This window comes from Artemia sp. Qi Xiang Cuo, chromosome 3 (genome assembly GCF_049724085.1).
Source record: "Artemia sp. Qi Xiang Cuo chromosome 3, ASM4972408v1, whole genome shotgun sequence".
NCBI classification, from domain to species: Eukaryota; Metazoa; Arthropoda; class Branchiopoda; order Anostraca; family Artemiidae; genus Artemia; species Artemia sp. Qi Xiang Cuo.
In genome coordinates this window covers 32,043,563-32,063,134 of record NC_142796.1, presented here as the reverse complement: position 1 = coordinate 32,063,134, position 19,572 = coordinate 32,043,563, and the positions used below count along the sequence as shown (strand labels likewise).

Here is a 19,572-nt window from a genome sequence, read left to right as displayed (position 1 = left end):
CTTCCTGAATCCAGAATGCACGGGCGCGTTGTCGTAGTGAAAAATCTAGTTTTTCTCTTCCCAGGTGGCTGGCCTTTTCCATCGAATGGTTTAGGACATACACCGAAGGACACAATAACAGTATTCCTGCTTGACTGTCTGGTCTCTAGGATTGAGATCATGTTGCACGATATCTGTAGCATCGAAAATCGATCTTCACCATCGATTGACTTTGTCACACCCTTTTTGGTTGTGGTGGGTCTGGTCCCTTCCACTGAGAAAGCTGGGACTTTCTGGTTTATACCCTTTTCAAGAATTCTGGGTCTGGCTCGATTGAATAGCGCGCGGGACGCCAAGTGGGTAATTGTCTCTGTTCGGGTGATAACAATTTTGGAATGCATAAGCCTCAAAAACAAATTTTGCAGTTTTGAAACGAATTCATATAAAAAAGCTATTCCGGCTTTTCGTCCATTTTGCACGGTTAAAAATTCGCCTAGAAACACATACAGATTTCCCAACTTCCTGCCTTCAGCCAGGAGTACAATGCGTGGCTAGAGACAAATAATCCGATGCAATGGATACTTAGTGTATTTAAACAAATAGCATTCAGTGAAAATACCGAAAAAATTCGGTCTAACATTTTATCTGAACATTTTCAGGTACTATTCCTTCTATCCCCCGTGCATGTGGGCACACTCTAAGCAGTTAGGACTCTTAATTAAAACGTTTAAATCTGTATTTTCTTGGCAATACGTAGCTCTACTACAACGAAAAGAGGTATGGGTGGTGTATGCACTTACTCAAAGGGGAAAGGAAACGGGTTTGTAAAGGGGAATTTCTAAGGTAAAAATCGAGATGAAAAAACGGAGCCAGAAAAGGTACTCCTTCCAAAGATTAGACAAGATGAAAAAATTAATACTGGAAAGAAAGCCACCTAATATATCTTTAAGACTTGAACTGCAAGCATTAAACTGCAAACAGAAAAAATATGAATTTCCTTTCCAATTGTAAGTCAGCTTTCGAGGGCTTGAAGACAACCCGTTTATTTTAACAAATTTAAGCAGTAAATATAATAGTCCACCTCACACAATGCACCAGGGGAGAGGGGAATGGGAACTTCCAGCGTAAATTGGGCCATTTCCTGGATTTAGCCTAGCCTATTGCTTTTACGAAAGCCAATCTGATTTCGTCTTTTACTTACATAGAAATCTATGTGGTAGTCACATAGGCTCCAGAAAAAAAAATCAGATCATTTGTCACTAGTCGCTTTAGCCCCTCACCCCTTCCCTCAAAGTTTGATCTTGTGGCCAATTACTTGGCAAGAACAAGCTTAACTACTCAGGAAATTCAGACAAAGTAGCAGTTTTAAAACGGTTCTAGCTGCTCAGTCAGTTCTAAAAACCAGTGGCGCTAATTCACAAAAATACACGGAAGAGGGCAATATATATCCTTAAAACCTGGGAATGCACTTCGTTTTCTTCAATTTTCCTGGTAAAAATATAAAAAAATCTAGAGAGAGGGGGGAATACTTCTACCCCTTCACGTAATTGACGCCCTTGTAGGTAGCTCTTTTAAGCTATTTGAACCTGAAAAAAATCCCCTTCAGCCCCACAGATGTAATTTCAAACAAAAACATATGTTTGCACCATAATCAATCCACTTACTAATTTATTGAACACAGTTATCAGTTGTGAAAGATAGTTAGATATTTTAAAAAATTGTATGTAGCTGAACAGTGAAGCAAAGCAATATAAAAAAAATGATAAATTTCGCCAAGAAACCTCCCGAGATTGTTCGCTTTTTTGTAATTAGAAATTTTTTATCTTTTTACTCTGTCAAACGTGCAACAAATTATCAAGCCTCTTAAAAGGCAAAAATGGAAACAAAGCATGTAATTTGGCATTTAGGAGTTGCGTTAGGACTTCACCAATTAGACGAACAGGGTAATACCCCTTGTTTCTAGACACTTATAAATCTATGTGAATATTTCAAAATTGACACTTTTAAACAATTTCGTTCAACTAGGCTTTAGCAAGAAAGAATTAGCTTGTGGTATGTAAATAAATTAAGATATTTAAGGTGGAACTTCTTTTTGCTGGGGAGAACCGATATAGTACTGAAAAGTACAGTTTTTAGTTATTTATCTAGGTTATCCCTTAGTAGTGACTTTAGTACTCTTCACCCAAAGAATATAGTAAACTGATAGAAGTCGCTGACTCGCCCACAGAATTAGCCATGAGAAAACTAACTGTAAGACATGTAAAACCAAGTGAAGCGTAAAATATCCCATTTATCAGATTAATAATCTCAACTCCTTGTGTTTTTGTTGTTGCAATTCAAGAATCGTCAAAATGCCAATTGTTTTTAGTCCTAATTTAGAAAAACCCTTTTTGTTTCCAATTTCTCAGCATTATTCCAACATAAGTAATGTCTCATTTTTTTCGGCATTTCTTTTTTTAAAATATAGATATCAACCAGTCAATTAAGACCAATCTTGCTTTTAAAAACTAAACATAGTTATAAATTATATAAAATTACTAACAAAATAAGACCCTGGAAGCAGTAGAGCACTTTCTAAATACTAGTTACCAAAAATTAAAGCCAATATGTTTCTTGAGACTTATTTTATGTCAAGTACAAAAATTTAAACGAAAAAGGTGTCAGTTACTGTTCTGTGAAAGTGATATCTAGCCTTTTCATTATGAACAGGGATGACAATTCCAATATTTCGTACTAGCAAAATCCAATTCTTGCCTCAGCAATGCCCTTATCTTCCCTCCCCTATGCATTTTATATCATAAATCAAACTTGGTATATTAAAGGCACAATTTTAAATAATGAAAGTGATGCTTACCATGCCAGCTGAAGAAGCTCTCTATCTCGGCCCCTGGATTCTTTTGATCCGAGGATACCAAGTTGTTGCAGATACGTAATAATGATCTGCAAATAGTGGTAATAGGTTATTATCTCAAGAATACAAAACAGTTTCCAAGTCAATTATGAATTCAAAACAAAACACATGTTCCCAAATCTATCTCTTGCATGTGGACATTGACACAAAGAAAATAACACAAAAACATGATGAGAAAACTAAAAATTGGGATAAAAGAAAACAAAAATTACATAATATACAAGTTTACACAATCAAGATGCTTGGTTGTGAATAATACAAACAAACTTGAGTAAGCACAATAGTTAAGCCACTCTATGTATGAATCAGACACGATCCATGTGAAGTTTCATGGTAAATTGCATATAAAATATATACCCAACTATAAGCAATACCGTGCCTACCATAAAGACTGTTGAGGGTATGTCCCTGTAGTGAGTTTTAAAGTTTATATCTGAATAAATGTCTATATAAAACATATGCGAAAATACTGGTATACTTTAAGTATTATATAAAAATAATTAACCCATTTTAAAGTGCATCGATTTGCTTTACATCCTTTTAGTTTTCTCGTTATAAAGCTTAATCGTATGTCGTATTATCTCGTGTTCAAAAACTTGAATAATCACAATATCTAATTTTAAATAATTTAACTTTTTGCTAAAAAAAATTATCTAGCAGATTCTACAACTAGCCTCATTGACTTGTAGTAGGTAAAAAAAATATATAATTTTAGAAATTTGCTGATAGATCATGATCGAGAAATATCATTTAACTGTAAAAGATGAGATAAATCTGTAAAATAGATTTTGATTCAGAAAAATTATTGAAATTTATTCTTTCTTTTGTAAATTCAAATGACAACAATAATAAAGAATAAAGTGTTCTATAACATCAGTTTACCTTAATTAAATTAAAATGAGCATCTTCTAATTATTGAAGATAATTGATCCACTTGTCACCTAAACGTCAACAATCTTGGACGTTTTCTTTACTCCCTATTTCAGGGCCACCTGCAATCTTGTCAGAAGAAGCTAGATAAAGAGGCTACTAACCAAATAAATTAATACATTTGAACTGTCAAAGAGAAAAAGACAGAGGGAGTGGGGAAGGAGAGACATAGATAGAAAGGAGGGAGAGGAAGACACAAACAGACTGAGAAAAGAGAGAAACAAAGTAAGAAAAAGCAAAAGTAAGTGCCAACATTTATGGAAGGAGTGGCATAGGTTGGCACTTCTCCAAAATAGAAAAATTCCCCTAAAAATACATTTTTTTCCATTTAAACATTTGCTCTGTTATCACTTATATGTGTTTCCTTTACAGAAAATGCCTATAATTTTTAGAATTTTCCAATACAGACTGGGACAGGATTATTTGTGTTTGTCTAAAGGATATTAGCAACTAAACTAGGCGCTTGTAACGTATTCTTTTCGTAAGCAAACATAGTGGAAAAAACTTTATTTTTTCACCATTTCAAGTCACAATAAAATAAAACACAGTGGGGTTCACAAGAGCAGTATTTTTCTAAATTAACAGATACCACGTTGCCATTAATATCCCGCGCCTCTCCCTAACGTGCACCCAAAGTAAAAAAAAAATCAGTATATGGAGCCAAAAATAAACATTAACATGTTAAACATAACACTTATAAAAAAAGAATACTTTAATATTTCAAAAAATATTTATGATTGAAAAATATATTAGAAACTGCAGGGAATAGAGATGTCCGAATCGAAAGAAATTACCGGTAAAAAAAAAGAAACGAAAGTGTTTTGAACAATAAATATAAGCTAAACTATGTCAATTAGCAATATCGAAAAATTGCTAGATTTTTTTTTCATGGTTACTTATGCAAAACACAACATTTTTCACCCTTCCCCATTCAATCTAGAAAGTTCAAACTGTAATTGCTCATAATAACATGTTTTGATCTACGAAATCAGAACATACTGAAGAGCGTTTATACACTAAAAACAGGTACTTCTGTGCGATTTATAGAAACAAGGCAAGTACTAAACAAACCAAACCTTGTGTGGGTGTTTCACATGAACACAGAACCCAAGTTCCTTCAACACCCTTCTTTCTGCCTTTATTACTTGGTTCTTCAGATTAATATAGTTTTGGTCAAGAATAACTGGACTTATATCCCTAGAAAAAAGATAAGACGTGAGTTTTTTCCCTGATAATATATGAAACTACTTGTTAAATTGTAAATTTAATTGAATAGGGGGATAATGGAGGAAAGTTAAGAGGTTGCTATGGAAAGCATGTCAATACCAACATGTATTAGTTGATATTTTACTGTTTTTTAGGACAAACACTGAAACAGTAAAAGCATCTACAATTGTCAGTTGTGTAGACAGAAAGAGTTCAGATACTTCCCTCTCTAAATGTAAGAATACTATAAAAATAGTCACTTTAAACTGAATAATAACCACAAAATGTTTTTGTTGTTATCAATGATGATACTGGTTTGACAGCAAAATAAGTGGTTACTAGATAAGTATAAGCAAATGGTGCCTTTAACAGATGGCATCATATCTGCAGATTTAAAAAATTTTCTCTGAGTCTGAAGATATATCTCTGTAACAGTAATTTAATACCAGTGCTACTTTACAAAGCAGAAATATGGTACCTCAATCAGAGACAAGGCAGGTGAGTCTTGGCTTTTGAAAACTCGTGCCTCTGGGGAAAACCAAACAATCACTTACCACAAAAGATGGCAAACCAGTCCATCTGTGAAATAACTTTTAGAAACTGACACCATCGCAGTTCAACAGTGGAGATATTCAGAACATGTCCTCTGCATGGATGACCAGACTCACAAAGGTCACTTTGCATTGTCAACCACCAGGAAGTTTAGCAAAAGGAGAACCAAAAGCACACTGTGCCAGAGCAACCAGAGGGATCTATGCAGCCTCCCACCTCTGTTCCACCAGACTGGAAGAACATAAATGCAGCAGCAAACCTAAAGGTTGGCTGGCAGCTCATACTTGATGCCTGGGGTGATTCTGAAGGCACCAACAGTCCCAAGGTAAGGTTGACCCTACTTAATTAAAGAGTTTAAAAGTACATTGTCAATGTCATCAAAGTGGCACAATTTTGCACATTTTGTGTAAAAATCAGTGTTTTGAGATTCGTAATATACATAGGTGTATCAATGCTTCTATGCCTAAAGGCCTCTGAGATAACTTGCAAAGTTGTTCTCAAAAGAAAAACCACCAGGGGAATGTGTGATCAATGACACTTAGATCCTCCTGACCCATACTCCACTACTTATCACCTTGAGAACAGGTTAGAAAATGGTTTCTGGCAATTATATCAGAAATGTAAAAATGTCACAAATAGCATTTTAGCACAACAGCAACAATATGTACGGTTATTGTTTCAAGGAGGGAGAAGGGTTAAAAACGTAAAAATCGGTGCATGAAACACAAAGAAATAAAGAGAAAAATTATACCTATTAGCATTTATGAAGGAAGACACTTAGAGAACCCAACACCTCCCCCTACATACACACCTGAAGGCAGATATCATAGCATTCAAATACATCTACTTAAAAGGCACTTTTTCATCAACCCTTATATAAATAAAAATATGTGTAACCAACTGAAATCAACCCTACTGGCATCATGTTTGGTTGTCATGAAACTATTACACATTTGGTGCACTCCTAGATTTCACTGCATGCCTGCTGGAACAGAGCTTTCCAATCAAAGGAACTAACATAGCTCAAAGAACCAAAAGCTTGGCCCAAAGAACCAAAAGCTCAACTTCAGACAGTTCTCTCAAACATAGACTGTAAAACCCTATTTCAGCTCAATAAAGTAGTCTCTGTCTCAATACCAAGCAAAAGCTGCCTCTTTTTTTTTACCAAGACAAGAATATTATGATCAGCCCCAAAGCAAGATCATATATATTAATATGGCCTGGCATCCAAACTTTCCATAAAAACTACTGAGGCTACCCTTACCACTTTCTTGCAATAAACCAAGTTGGCAGCATAGAAAAAAAGGACAAAACAAAAGGATTACTGCAGCAATACAACTAGACCCCGGCGCCACGCCGATGAGGGAAGACCAACGGCGGCGGGGCAAAAAACAGCACGCCGCGGCGCGCCGCCAGTAAGATTTCGGCGGCGCGCCGCCGGCGCGATCAATGTTGACCGCAAACATTAATTTTTTCATCAGTATTTCTCAAATCACAGCTTAAATTTAAAAAACATTACAGCCTATTCATGAGTTCAAAAATTCACAAATTGCTGACTGGAAACTGGTCTTCTTCGTTATTCATCAAGAGAAGTAGAAATCTGGTAGAAACGAAATGGCTGTGGCGTTTCAGAACCCTTGCATAATACGAGTAGTTGAAGTATCTATTAGCTATGTATTCTTAATATAAATAATTATTAAAATTAGTAGCTTTTTTCATCGAGCATTACTGCATATAAAACTTCAAATACCGTATTACAAAATTCGTCAGTTATCTGGGTAAAAACTTTGAATATAACTTTGAACTTAGAAGCTTAATTTTTTCATAATGCCCTTTGCCTATATCTGTTTTGTCACAATTAAAACAGTTGAAATGGGCGACTTTGATATAGACTGTTTTTTTTTGCTCTTTTGGATTCCTAAGAAGCCTTTTTGTATTAAAAACTGCTTTTTATTTACAATTTTAAAAAAAATGCATTTTAAAGTTTTTTTCGGCTTCTTTATAGAATATATGTCATGTAGGCTAAGGCTGAACAGCTGTTTTTTTTATCGCTTTTGGCTGCTCTTTTGGATACTATTCATTTTTTCTTTTGGGGATTCATTCCAAATTATAAACTGATAAATACTTAATATCAGTCAAATTATAAACTGCATCTAAAAGGAGTAAATTTATCAAATTGAAAAATACATTATGAACACTTCACATGAGAACACTTCAATTACAATGACACAAAAAACACTTAATAGTTTCTTCGCTATGAAGAAAAATGAAGTGCCAGCTATTTCCTTAGGTAAAAAAAGAAAAGTTCATCCGTTTTAAGTGAAATAAAATGAAATGATATGCAGACTGAATTAGCTCCAGGAAGATATTGAAATGTTCATCCTAGTTCGTCATTTTTAATCCAACCAAAATGTTATGACGCTAAGCATCAGTTATTGAGTTTAACCTTTCATTTCCAAATAATCACAGGAATTACCAAAATTAAGAAAATCTCAGCAACAAATCCCTTGGGGCCAAAATACTAAGACATCTCGTTGACCCTCACACAGTCTAAAAGCTTTTGTAATAGTCATTTCCTTGGAAATCCCCAAAGAGTTTCTTTTTAAAATAGCTTTCAAGCAGAGTTAGGGGTATTTAGAATTTTATGCTTTTCTTTAAGGTTTTGAAAAAAGTGTTATACTATTCCAAATGTTACATTTGTACATATTTTTGGGAATCATTTGTGGGGTGATATAATTTTCTAAACCACTCTAGATATGTAATAACGTTGCAACATCTAGTACCCTGAGGTCATAAGACTGTCAAAGATTCCTCCTTGAACCTCCTAAATTGAAAGCTTTTATTATGACCTGGCCTTTTAATGTAACTTGGGCACTGGACCAAGGGCGCCATTGTTACTCGAGCGCAACATTAGGTGGGGATGTCGATATCGCTTTCGTCAAACAAACTCGTTTTAGCGTGAATCTGCCTGGCACATATGAATGAATGTTTTCAAAGTTAACCCTTTTCACCAATAGGAAAAAAAACGGATTTGACGCCTATGCCTGTTTCCCATTGGACGATAAAATCATGCAAATGCTGTATCCAGTATAACTCACGAAAATATAGTTAATTTTGTCAACTTTTCAACTTTTTGGCATCCCTGCTTTCAATAAAAAAAAATCAAGGTACTATCACTTAAATATAATAACTCCCTATGCCTCCCCCCCTCTGGATACCATCTTTAGGATACCGTCTCTGCTTTAAATTAAAAAAAAAATAATTAACTTATTGGCACCCCTGCTAAAAAAAAAATCGAGGTATTATCATTTAAATATGATATCTGAATACCCCCCTCCCCCCTCTGGATAACACTTAGATAAGATGCTATCTCTTCTCTAAATTTAAAAAAGATCAACTGTTTTTAATCCGTCATTTCAATGAATAAAATTTCGATCTATTCGCACTTACATGTGATACCTCCCTACACACACCCCCCACCCCTCTGGATACCACCGTGATATGATAGCGTCTCAGCTTTCATTAGAAAAATAATTTACTTAATAGTTAACTAGGTCACCTTATTGTTCAGACAAACACGCAAAATAAAGTTTAAACAGCTTAAAGTTCCTTGAAAAAAAAAATTGAGGGTATGAGTAAAGGGGTACAAAGACAACAACAAAAATATCGAAATTATTCAGATATACTTAAAATTATTGGAAAACTGAGTCATAGATTCACCATGGCATTCCATAAGATCCAAAGAATCGAATTAAAAGGGAGCACACACAAAAGCCAAATAAGGCCAGTAGCCTATGAGAAATCGCAAAATAGCCAAGACAATCAGCAAGTCCTAATGGGGGGCCCTGGGTTAATCAAAATATTTCAATGGTTTTCTTGAGACTTTTATCTCATTTCCATCTGTCTCAACTTAAAATGAAAAAAAATAATGTTACTTTTTGCATCCCGATTTTCAATAAAAAAAAAAATGAGGTATTATCATTTTCTAGTTATAGCCCCCTATCCCCCTCCCCTATATGCAATAATTTACAATTTATTTATGAATCATATTTTTGGGGTAGCTTCCAGTTCAATCTTTAATTCCTCAACCTTGTACATAGCTTAGTCTATAGCCAAATTTTGTCTCAACCAAAGGCTGTTTTTTTTTTTGGGGGGGGGGGGGGGTAAAAATTTTCCAGAAAGAAGATTGTATTTTCTATAAGGTGTTCAAAAATTGAGTATTAAAAATTAAGAAAATCTTATCTAAAAACAGCAAAAAAAAAAAAAAAATGCAAACTTACAATTCGGCTGTAGAAACAATCTGTTGGCTGTCAATTTCAAAATCCAACAAAAGGCTGAAGCTGTATACTAGTGAATGCGTTCTATAATTCTATTCAACTTGAAAAAAAAATTCTTAACTTCAAATGATGTAAGAAATAGTGATTGGGAAAGTGCATTCGGAACGATTTAAGCTCATTTCATAAAGACGATACTTTTCTTTGTCAACATATTAAGACCTGTGTATATTATAATATTTTCAATTTCATATTACATCTGTCTGGTATTTATGCAAAGTAACAAAAGAGACGAAAATTAATGAACAAGAGAGCAGTGAAGAATTATGGTATACAAAGTAATATTTGGCAGGGAAAGTCACTGGTGATAAATCACTAGGGGTGGCACCGTGATTGCGTGATCTTCGGGGATTCGGGGAACCAAATTTTTTTCGGGGTGACGCATAGATTTTCGGGGAAATACCCGAAAATTCGGGGATGGTGCAAGCTCTGCTTGATTTCTAATCAGGAAAATCGAAATACTAAACCACACGAGAAGGAAAAGCTCCGATTTTGCGGTTGATGCCATAAAGAATTGCCGTAAAAATAATTTAAAGTCGACCGAACGCCGCCGCCTCTGCCGGCGGCAGCCTGACTGCGGCACGCCGACGGCGTTACGACACTTCGGCGGCGTTCGACCGGGCCTCTCGTCGGCGGCGTTCGGTCGATCCGCCGGCGCGGCGCCGGGGGCCTAAATACAACTAATAACGAAAACAAGGAGACTTACTTTCCACATCGAATTTGCTTGATATGATGAAAAACAGAAATCACATCTCTTATTCTTCGTGGTGCTTCCTCAATTTTAGAGGCTAAGCATACACAGCCCATAGCAGTCACTTCCATTGGATGACGCACAAATGATTTACTGTAATAAAACCTTTGAAATAACACTTGTCCTGTTGCCATAGCCACCTAAAAAAAATACATGGATATAGAAAGTCTTTCTAATTTAACTAATATTTAGCAACAAAATAAATTTAGGCTAAAAATTAAACAAGCAATACAACTACAGAGATAGGTCCCTCACTTCCTTACAGATGGACCTGTTGAAAGAGAGATGGAAGAGCACAAAGAGTGCATTTTAGGCTACTATTGCCCCTCCCCTGCCCCCAATGTGAAAATAAGTATACACACCAATTGAAAAAGTAAAAAACCCATGATTTTGGTCTAGATAACTCAGAACATTTGCAGAAGAAAATAACCTAAAACCAGACTCTTTATCAGTCACTTGATGAAAGAAGACATTAAGAATTTCACCTGAAATTAGAAAAAAACTCCAATTTTGTTTCCTTTCTTTTGACCTCTCCTCATCCAATTTAGTCTTCCCATCCTGTTCAGAGATGGGCTGTTTTTCATTTCGCCCAGATGGATGGCCAAAAAGAACAACCTTTGACAATCTGTCAGCCTCCATCTGTAAAATATACCCAATTTCAGTCAAATGGGAACCTAAAACTAACCATAGATAATTCCTCTGGAAAACACTACCTTAAATTGCACTTAATAGTGATATGGACAAATCCAGTGTATGTCAGTTAGTGATGATGGGGTCAGAGGACATCTGCTGCATCCCATGAGTGAGCCATGGTTTTGTTGCCCAGTCATTGATGCAATTTGAAGCTATCAATTGCTATAGATCCCACTTTCATCTTGCTTAGGTAGTTCAGACTTATGATTTGATTGTTTCTTTTTCTTGTCTTGGCATGCTTGCAGAACAGCTTTGCTGAATGATATCAGGTACTTGATGACTGGGCAGGTTGAAACACGTCTTTGTCATCAGACTGGAGACACTTATAGGTCATTATCATATCACCTCAATGTTGATGGTATTTCAGAGTTGGTAGCTTCAGGCACTGCAGTTGACATTCATAATATTTATCTTTGAGACCCTTGATGCATTCAGTTGTTTGTCTTTGAACAGACTCAAAAGGCATCTGGTCTGTTTTATTAATTGGCATGGTGGCGCACATTCCATACTCCAATCTAGGTCTCACCAGGCTTTTATAGAATTTAGTTACTATTGCTGGGGATCTACTAGTGATTGTATGCTTGATGATAACATTTAGCACATTTTCTTTTGCCTTCCAAAGCACCTGTTTCAGAACCCTACTTGACCACTGTCATTACAGTAGCTCTTAATATTCTTGTCTTTATCATTAATGAAGTCTATAACCATTGCTTTTTTCCTTACAGCAAATTTACCAAGGCCAGTGTACCATCTATCTCTATTTCTATACACCTGGTCATTAAAATCTTCTAATAAAATACAAAATTTCTACCAGGGATCATGTCTATTTGTTCTTCTAACAGTATCCACAGACTAAGTCTGAGTCAGACCCTAGTGATAATCAAACATTAACCTGTTATAGAATTAAAATCTTGACAGGATAGGGCATTAAAAAAATAATAATAAATTACTAGTCTGGTTCTATTTTAGATTTATGACTATTTACCATTGCATTTCAAAGTAAATATGTAAGTATTTTTCAGAAACGTTTTTGCAACAAAATAAGGAAGAAATTGACAATTCTAGATATGACATCAATTTCTAAGCAGTCTATTATGTCAGCAGCTTGATAAAGAGATTACACACCAAGTCACTTTGTGTCCATCAAAGACCAAAAAGATGTTGATGCTTGGCAATGTGAAACTGCCTTCTATTCAGGAAAATTTAATACCCTGATTAAGGTAATCAAGCTCATTACCCTGAAAACAGCATTCATCAAACAAATAAAAAAAAATTGAATTCTTAATCTAAGGAATTTCATAAATGATTTGAAAAGCTCTATATATTCAAAAAATAGATAACTGTCAAGATATGAAGACAATTGAAGGATGCCCTAGAAAATTCTAAAAGATACTTTAAATAACCCCAAATACTTATGTCTTGTACTTAAAAATGCATTAACCATTAACCTTAACCATTCCCCTGATACAGCTTGCTTTATATATTCATATTACATTTTTTACAGTTGCACTATTTTCTTTGCTATTTGGGCAGCATTCCCTGTTGTAAAGATAGTTTTCAGACTTTTTTTTATGGCATCTTAAAAAAGGTCCCTTGGTCTTAACAATTGAAAAAAAAAACCAATAAAGATGCTCAGGTGAGTAGAATTTTGGCAAGACAGTGCCTAGAAGACTGGTACCTGATTGGCCAAGGGTCTATTACCTTAGCTCATCAACTGTTAGTCCTCTTTGAAAAGGGAAGGTGGATAATTCAAAATACCTTCCCAAAATAGCAATGGCTTTAGATCTATTCCTGAAAGTTTCATTCATCTAAATCAACTACTTTCAAAGATGGCTAAAATCCTTTAACATTTTCTCTACTTTTCATTAGTTTGCTGTGTAGGTTTAGAGTAAGATTAAATACAAATTTCAGCTGGAAATACATAGCAACATTAAAACTTAAGGAAAAACAGAAATTATTCCATATATGAGGGAGTCATCAATACCTTGGTCTTCATGCTAAAGTTTTTAAGTACTTTCAAAAACTATCTTGCATGACCCATGTGTTCAAGGAGTTCTTACTCTTAAAAAATAAGAACAAAAAGTCAAACTTTCACATAAAGAGCAGGGTATTTAGGAGGGGGCAACTATTCTCATAAATGGACTAATTTCTAGTTTGTTTTAAGTTTTAATGTTGCTCCTTGCTTTCAGTAGAAAACTTTTCCTCCCCCCCCCCAAAAAAAAACTCTACAGAGTTCCTCCCACACAAAATCCTCCCAGACAATTCCATGCTTGATGAAAATTCTCCCCAGAGAATTTCATGCAGACAATTCCACCTGAAAAATTTTCCTTGACATACCTTCATTTGAAAAAGACCAATTTCTAATTGTTTTTCAAATCATGCCAGAAGTCTCCCCTACATAGAAATTTTTCCTGGAAATTCCCACCCAATGGAAAGTTGCAAAAAAATTCCTCCCACAATGCAAAAAAGTTCCTCCCACAGGAAATCCCCCCCTATAAAAACTCCCCCAGACAATTTCAACCCCACTGAAAATTTCCCTCAGACAATTCCATTAAAACATCTCCACGTGCTGGGAATGAGAAAGTAAGACAGATAAAAAGAACATTGAATAGGAATTCTGGCAAATTCCCAATAGTGAAATATTCCCCAGAAAGTTCCCTTCCCATGGAAATCCCCTTCTTCCTGCAAGACATGTCAATATACTTCCCAATAACAAATACATTATATTAATTAGGGCAAATTTTTTAACTTACAGCCCTTCCCCAATATCATTCAATTTTATAGAACAAAGATTGTTAAAGGTTACTGCCCTCTAGAGGGAGAAGAGTGAAGGGAAATGCTTCAAAAATCTTTCTAGGAGATTGGGTAAATATGGAGATTTTTCCATTACAGAGCTATGAAGTAGGTGAACATACCCCTCAAAGCCTTTTTTATGCCTTTTCTGAATATATTTGCTTTACTTGGAAATTTAATTTTAGCCTTGCATGGGCCCTTTAAGATGATACCTATCTTCTCTTATTTTGGCTAGAAATGAGTTAAAAACAATAATACGCAGAACAATTGTAGTGTATAGCTCTGCTATACATTACCCCCCCCCCTCTCAATGCACAAATATATAGCAAAAATTATGCTTAGGTTGGGTTTGCTGGTTCTTGATTTGTCTTTGATGATCCAATTTTGTGGATACATGGGTTGAAAAAAGATTGGTACTTGGTAAAATGCAGCCTTTGATAGGACATTAAAGGCATATTTAAGGGTCCATAAAGGGCTTAAAATTGAGTTCCAAGTAAAGCAATTATTATATTTGAAAAGAACATAAAAAAGGCATCAACTATATTCACCTAATTCATAGTTCAGTAATAGAAAGATCTCTATATTTACTGGTGAAGGTCTCCCAAACATAGTTGTGGGGCTCTGGAACCCCCTAAGTGAAGAAACAATCTAAGCCTCTAGTGTGGAGGCCTTCAAGGGAGCCATGGACAAAGATTGGTTGTCCAAGCCATGACTTTGAGAATGCAATGCAGGTGACACATTGGCTCAACATCATCACTAACCAGCACCTACAGGATAATACCTTATTTGCTGGATGATTCAATTTAAGTCAATTAGGGGCTATTGAGAAGGAAACATTTTTTGAAGACAATTCTTACTTCATAATATGCAGAATAATTGTAGCTAATGCATTTGAACTCCAGCTCCACTACACTTTGCCCGTACCCCCCCCCCCCCTATGTGCAAACAAATAGCCAAAATGATATATTTCCACTACATTATTCCATTGCATCTCTCTAGCTTCCACCTGTTTACCCATAAATTGAATCAACTGTGATGAAACAGGAGCCAGAAAAACAATAGTGGGTGGTGGAATGTATAGGAAATATAAGGGATAATTTGGGTTATATATGTGCACATTAGGGGGAGTAACAATAAATATCTATATTAACAGAGTATTCATAAACCTATGAAACAACCTTAGCTCTAGGATAGAATTTCATCCTGAATCCAAATACAACATTCATTTTTGTCACAAAATTTAATTTTAACATAACCTAACAAATTCAATTTTAAGCCCTTTACAGATAAATGAATATATTTACAGAATATTCAGACAGCCAAGAAACAAACTTAGCTCTACTATCTGAATTTCATCCTGAATCAAAATATGGCATTCATTTCCATTACAAATTTATTGTTTAGCCCTTTATGGACCCTCAAAAATGACACCCTTTTCTCTTATTTTAGATACAGCTCATAAAGCTGTTAACAAAAATCTTGTCAAAACTGGTCTACCCATAAATTGAATTGATGACAACAAAATTGAGAATCAATAAATACATGGGAAATATACAATATGGGCTATATATTTGGATAAGGTTATAATTGAACCTGTAACAAAATCAGTAAAATTCTACTTTAGCTACTTTTGGCTATCTTGGAAAGGGGTTAGGTTAGGAAAATGAAACTTTCAGGGATGGGTCTACAGGCTAGAGTATGTACTGGGAAGGTATTTTGAAGTACCTACCTCCACTCCTTCTCTCTGTAGAGGGTCCTGACCTTTGATGACCTTTAAAAATCTGTGTGTTATAAAAGGGAAACCTTACAAAATAGATCTTCTGCTTAAATGAGGGACAACAATAATTGTTTTCAGCTTCACAACTTTGCTCAATCCCAATTTATAAGATTTGAAAGATATGCAAATACACTTCCTAAATTTTGAAAAAAAAACATTGATATGGCTCAAAATTCTATACTCAAATAACAGGAATTGCATTTTCAGAACTAAAGCCATAGAAAAAGAAACTGATAACAGAAAATTAGGGTAAAATGTTGTTTTGTCAAAATTTCAATATGTATAGACCTGTCATGTAGGCAAATTTTAGGACCCTCTGGAGGGAGAAGGAGTGGAGGTAGGTAATCCTGGGACATACTTTAGTCTGTATATCCATCCCTGAAAGTTTCATTTTCCTAACCTAATCCCTTTCCAAGATAGCCAAAAGTAGCTAAAGTGGAATTTTACTACAGACACAAATGTCATATTTAGATTCAGGAAGAAATATACATAGCTGTATTTAAAATAGCAGAAAAGGGTATCATCTTTGAGGGTCTGTAGAGGCCTAAAAATTAAGTTTGTGCCAGAAATGAATTTCATTTTGGATTCAGGATGAAATTCTAATTAGCCTATAAGAGGTAGTTTTTTTTTTGGCTATCTGAATATTCTGTTAGTATATATGTTTACCAAATTGTTTATCTCAATGAATAGCTAAAAACCTAAGCTATTCATCAATATGGTTATTACTAATACTATTTACTATCAAACTCTTGAAATTATTAGTTTATTGACTAGAAGGACCTCCTCTTGGAAACACTAATTATCCTATTCTGATGTATATAGGCCTATCCTTTCTGTGTTTCAGTTTTATTCATGTATTAATAAGAGAGCTGATTGTCATCTGATTCAAAAAATGTAACTTTTCTTGCTTGATATTTATTCAATAAATCACAAATATTAAATATAATTTTTTCTTTTGAATTGCTTGTCAATACTGAGACCACATCTTGAATTTATGATGACAAATTACTCCCGCTGGGTTGGCTCCAATGAGAGATGATTGGGTCTGAACTTGTATTGCGTCATGCTGCAGTAAAATAGGGACAGTCCAAAAATCTGTCCCTATTTTTCTAGACTGCCAAAGAAAAGTGGTCTTTGCCAAAAAGAGGTCTTTTACCCTAAATGAATATATCTTTTACCCTAAATGAATATAGCATATATTAAATACATAACCTGACCTAATATAGGCACCTTCCCCCCCCCTAAACCCCAAAAACAACAGTTTAAATATTGTAATGCAATGAAATCCATGCTATGCATTGCATTACTCTATAGTGGTAATAAATTAACCCATTAAAAATGTTTTTTTTGTGACTGGTTTCCATTGCATTATATAAAAGAGTACATTTAATACAGGAGTCCATGAATTTTACCCCCACCCCTATATATACCAATTCAGGGTATATATTTGCACATTATGGGGGTGGGGGTAAATTTTATTTTTGATGTAATTGAGAGGTTAGCTTAAACTTTTGGTAAATTCTACTTTAGCTACTTTTGGTTACCTTGGAATGGGGTTAGGTTAGAAAAACTAAACTTTCAGGGATAGGTCTACAGGCCAAAGTATGTCATGGGAAGGTAATTTGGATTACCTACCTCCACTCCTTCTCCCTCTAGAGGGACAAAACAACATTTTGCCTTAATTTTCAGTTATTGGTTTCTTTTTCGCTGGCTTTAGCTCTGAAAATGTAATTTCAGTTATCTGAGCAGAATTTTAAGTGGTAAAATTCTAGTTTAGGATCTTTCTGCTTTTTTGGGAAGTAGTTATTAGGGTATAGGTCTAGATTATTGACTACTGAGAAGGAAACATGTAAAGAAGACAATTCTTGCCTCATAGGCCTGATAGCCTATGCAGAATATCTGGTAAATTTTTGTTATTCATATTGATGACTTATGAATAAAGTAAACATACCCCTTGTTGCCTTTTTTTATGCTCTTTATAAATATAGGCTAATAATTATTTTGTTGGAAATGAATTTTACCCCCCCCTCATACCAATATAAGGTATATATTTGCACATTAGGGGGGTGGGGGAAAAGTGTGGTAAAACTTTGGTCAATATATACAAAATCATATTATTGAGTTAGGACTAAAGTGAATACACCATTCGATGCCTTTTTTTATGCTGATTACGAATATAATAAGCATTTATATCGGAAATGAATTTCATCCCCCCCCCCTAACCCTGAATTGGCCTAACCTACCTAACCTAACCCTGAATTGGCCTATATAGGGGGGGCTGAAACTCATTTCCGATAGAAATGCTTATTATATTCGTAATCAGCATAAAAAAAAGGCATCCAATGGTTTATTCACTTTAATCCTAACTCAATAATATGATTTTGTATATATTGACCAAAACTTTCACTAGGCTAACCCCCCTAATGTGCAAATATATAGGCTACCTTGTATTGGTATGAGGGGTAAAATTCATTTCCAACAAAAATGTATTAGGCTATATTTGGAAAGAGCATAAAAAAAGGCATCAAGTTGTATGTTTACTTTATTTGTAAGTCAATAATATGAATAACAAACATTTACCAGCTACTCTGTATAGGCTATCAGGCCTAGCCTATGAGGCAAGAAATGTCTTCTTTGCATGTTTCCTTCTCAATAGTCAATAATCTAGACCTATACCCAAACAACTACTTCCCAAAAAAGCAGAATGATGCTAAACTAGAATTTTACCAACTATTTGGCTAGGTCATGTTCAAGATTAGGAACCTGTTATCTTCATTAAGTAAAAATATATTCCACTGAGAAAATTTGTGAATGAATAACTACTTTATTGCATGGAATAGCCTAGCAAAGCATTTTCTAAAAAGCAACTGTTTTTGCCCAGCATCCAAAGAGCAGTAACTTAGCTTACCTAAGGCCCACATAAATTTTTCAAATAATAGATCACACGAATACAAACCTGTGGCAATCTCAGCAGTATCCCAGCTGTTTGTATTAAATCACAGCCATATATTCTCAAATCCATCTCTATTTCATGGTCTAGACCATCTTTGGAGGAGGGAGTAGAGTCAAGTTTTTCTGGGGGAAGAAGGCAGTTTTCAAGGGATATTATGACTTTTCCGTATTCTCTCCTCATTGAATTCTGTTTTAAGCCGTTTCTTAAAGGTGTTATTCCAGGTAGATTGTGAGAAATTAGCCTAGACAGCTCTGCAGCCATTTTAAGGACGTTGATGAAAATGGTACAGGTGTTTTTCAATAAAACGATATACATATAGGCAGCGCTGACATCAAAGATGCCAGAAAAAGTGTTCGCAAGGGGCTCCTTGCCAGTAAATATTGAGTAAATATCAATCCAATCTTTCATCCCTTAGTTCTATGACTATCTACTTTCTTTTTGCCCTAGGACAAATTTAAAAAATGAAATGATATCATTTTTATACAACCTAAAAAGGGCTTATGCCAGATTAGCCATCTCACTCACTCGGACTATCTGTCTTGGCTTTTAATACAATTAGCGTATGGCTTGACGTTCACAGCTACTTGCTTTTAATTCAAGTTCTTGATTTAACTACTTGATTTTAATTCCAAACTAAGAACAAAATAATGGAAAAAATGAGTGGTCTGCTAGGAAATAGCTGGATTTATAGTG

At 34.9% G+C, this 19,572-nt stretch overlaps 1 protein-coding gene across 2 annotated transcripts in view; it reads right to left on the bottom strand.

The window, feature by feature from the left end:
• Positions 1 to 19,140, bottom strand: part of LOC148954012 (cyclin-L2-like) — a 44,663-nt gene extending 25,523 nt beyond the window's left edge. Inside the window, exons 1-5 of one of the 2 annotated variants that reach the window (XM_089085743.1) lie at positions 18,883 to 19,023; positions 11,149 to 11,302; positions 10,619 to 10,803; positions 4,897 to 5,017; positions 2,834 to 2,919 (exon numbers count right to left, since the gene is read on the bottom strand). In XM_089085743.1, coding sequence (XP_088941869.1) covers positions 2,834 to 2,919; positions 4,897 to 5,017; positions 10,619 to 10,797 — 386 coding nt within the window. In that variant the 5' untranslated portion in view covers positions 10,798 to 10,803; positions 11,149 to 11,302; positions 18,883 to 19,023. Of the gene's footprint in view, positions 1 to 2,833; positions 2,920 to 4,896; positions 5,018 to 10,618; positions 10,804 to 11,148; positions 11,303 to 18,882 lie in introns of both variants that reach the window. The other variant, XM_089085742.1, reaches the window with a different exon arrangement.
• Between the last annotated feature and the right edge of the window lie 432 nt (positions 19,141 to 19,572).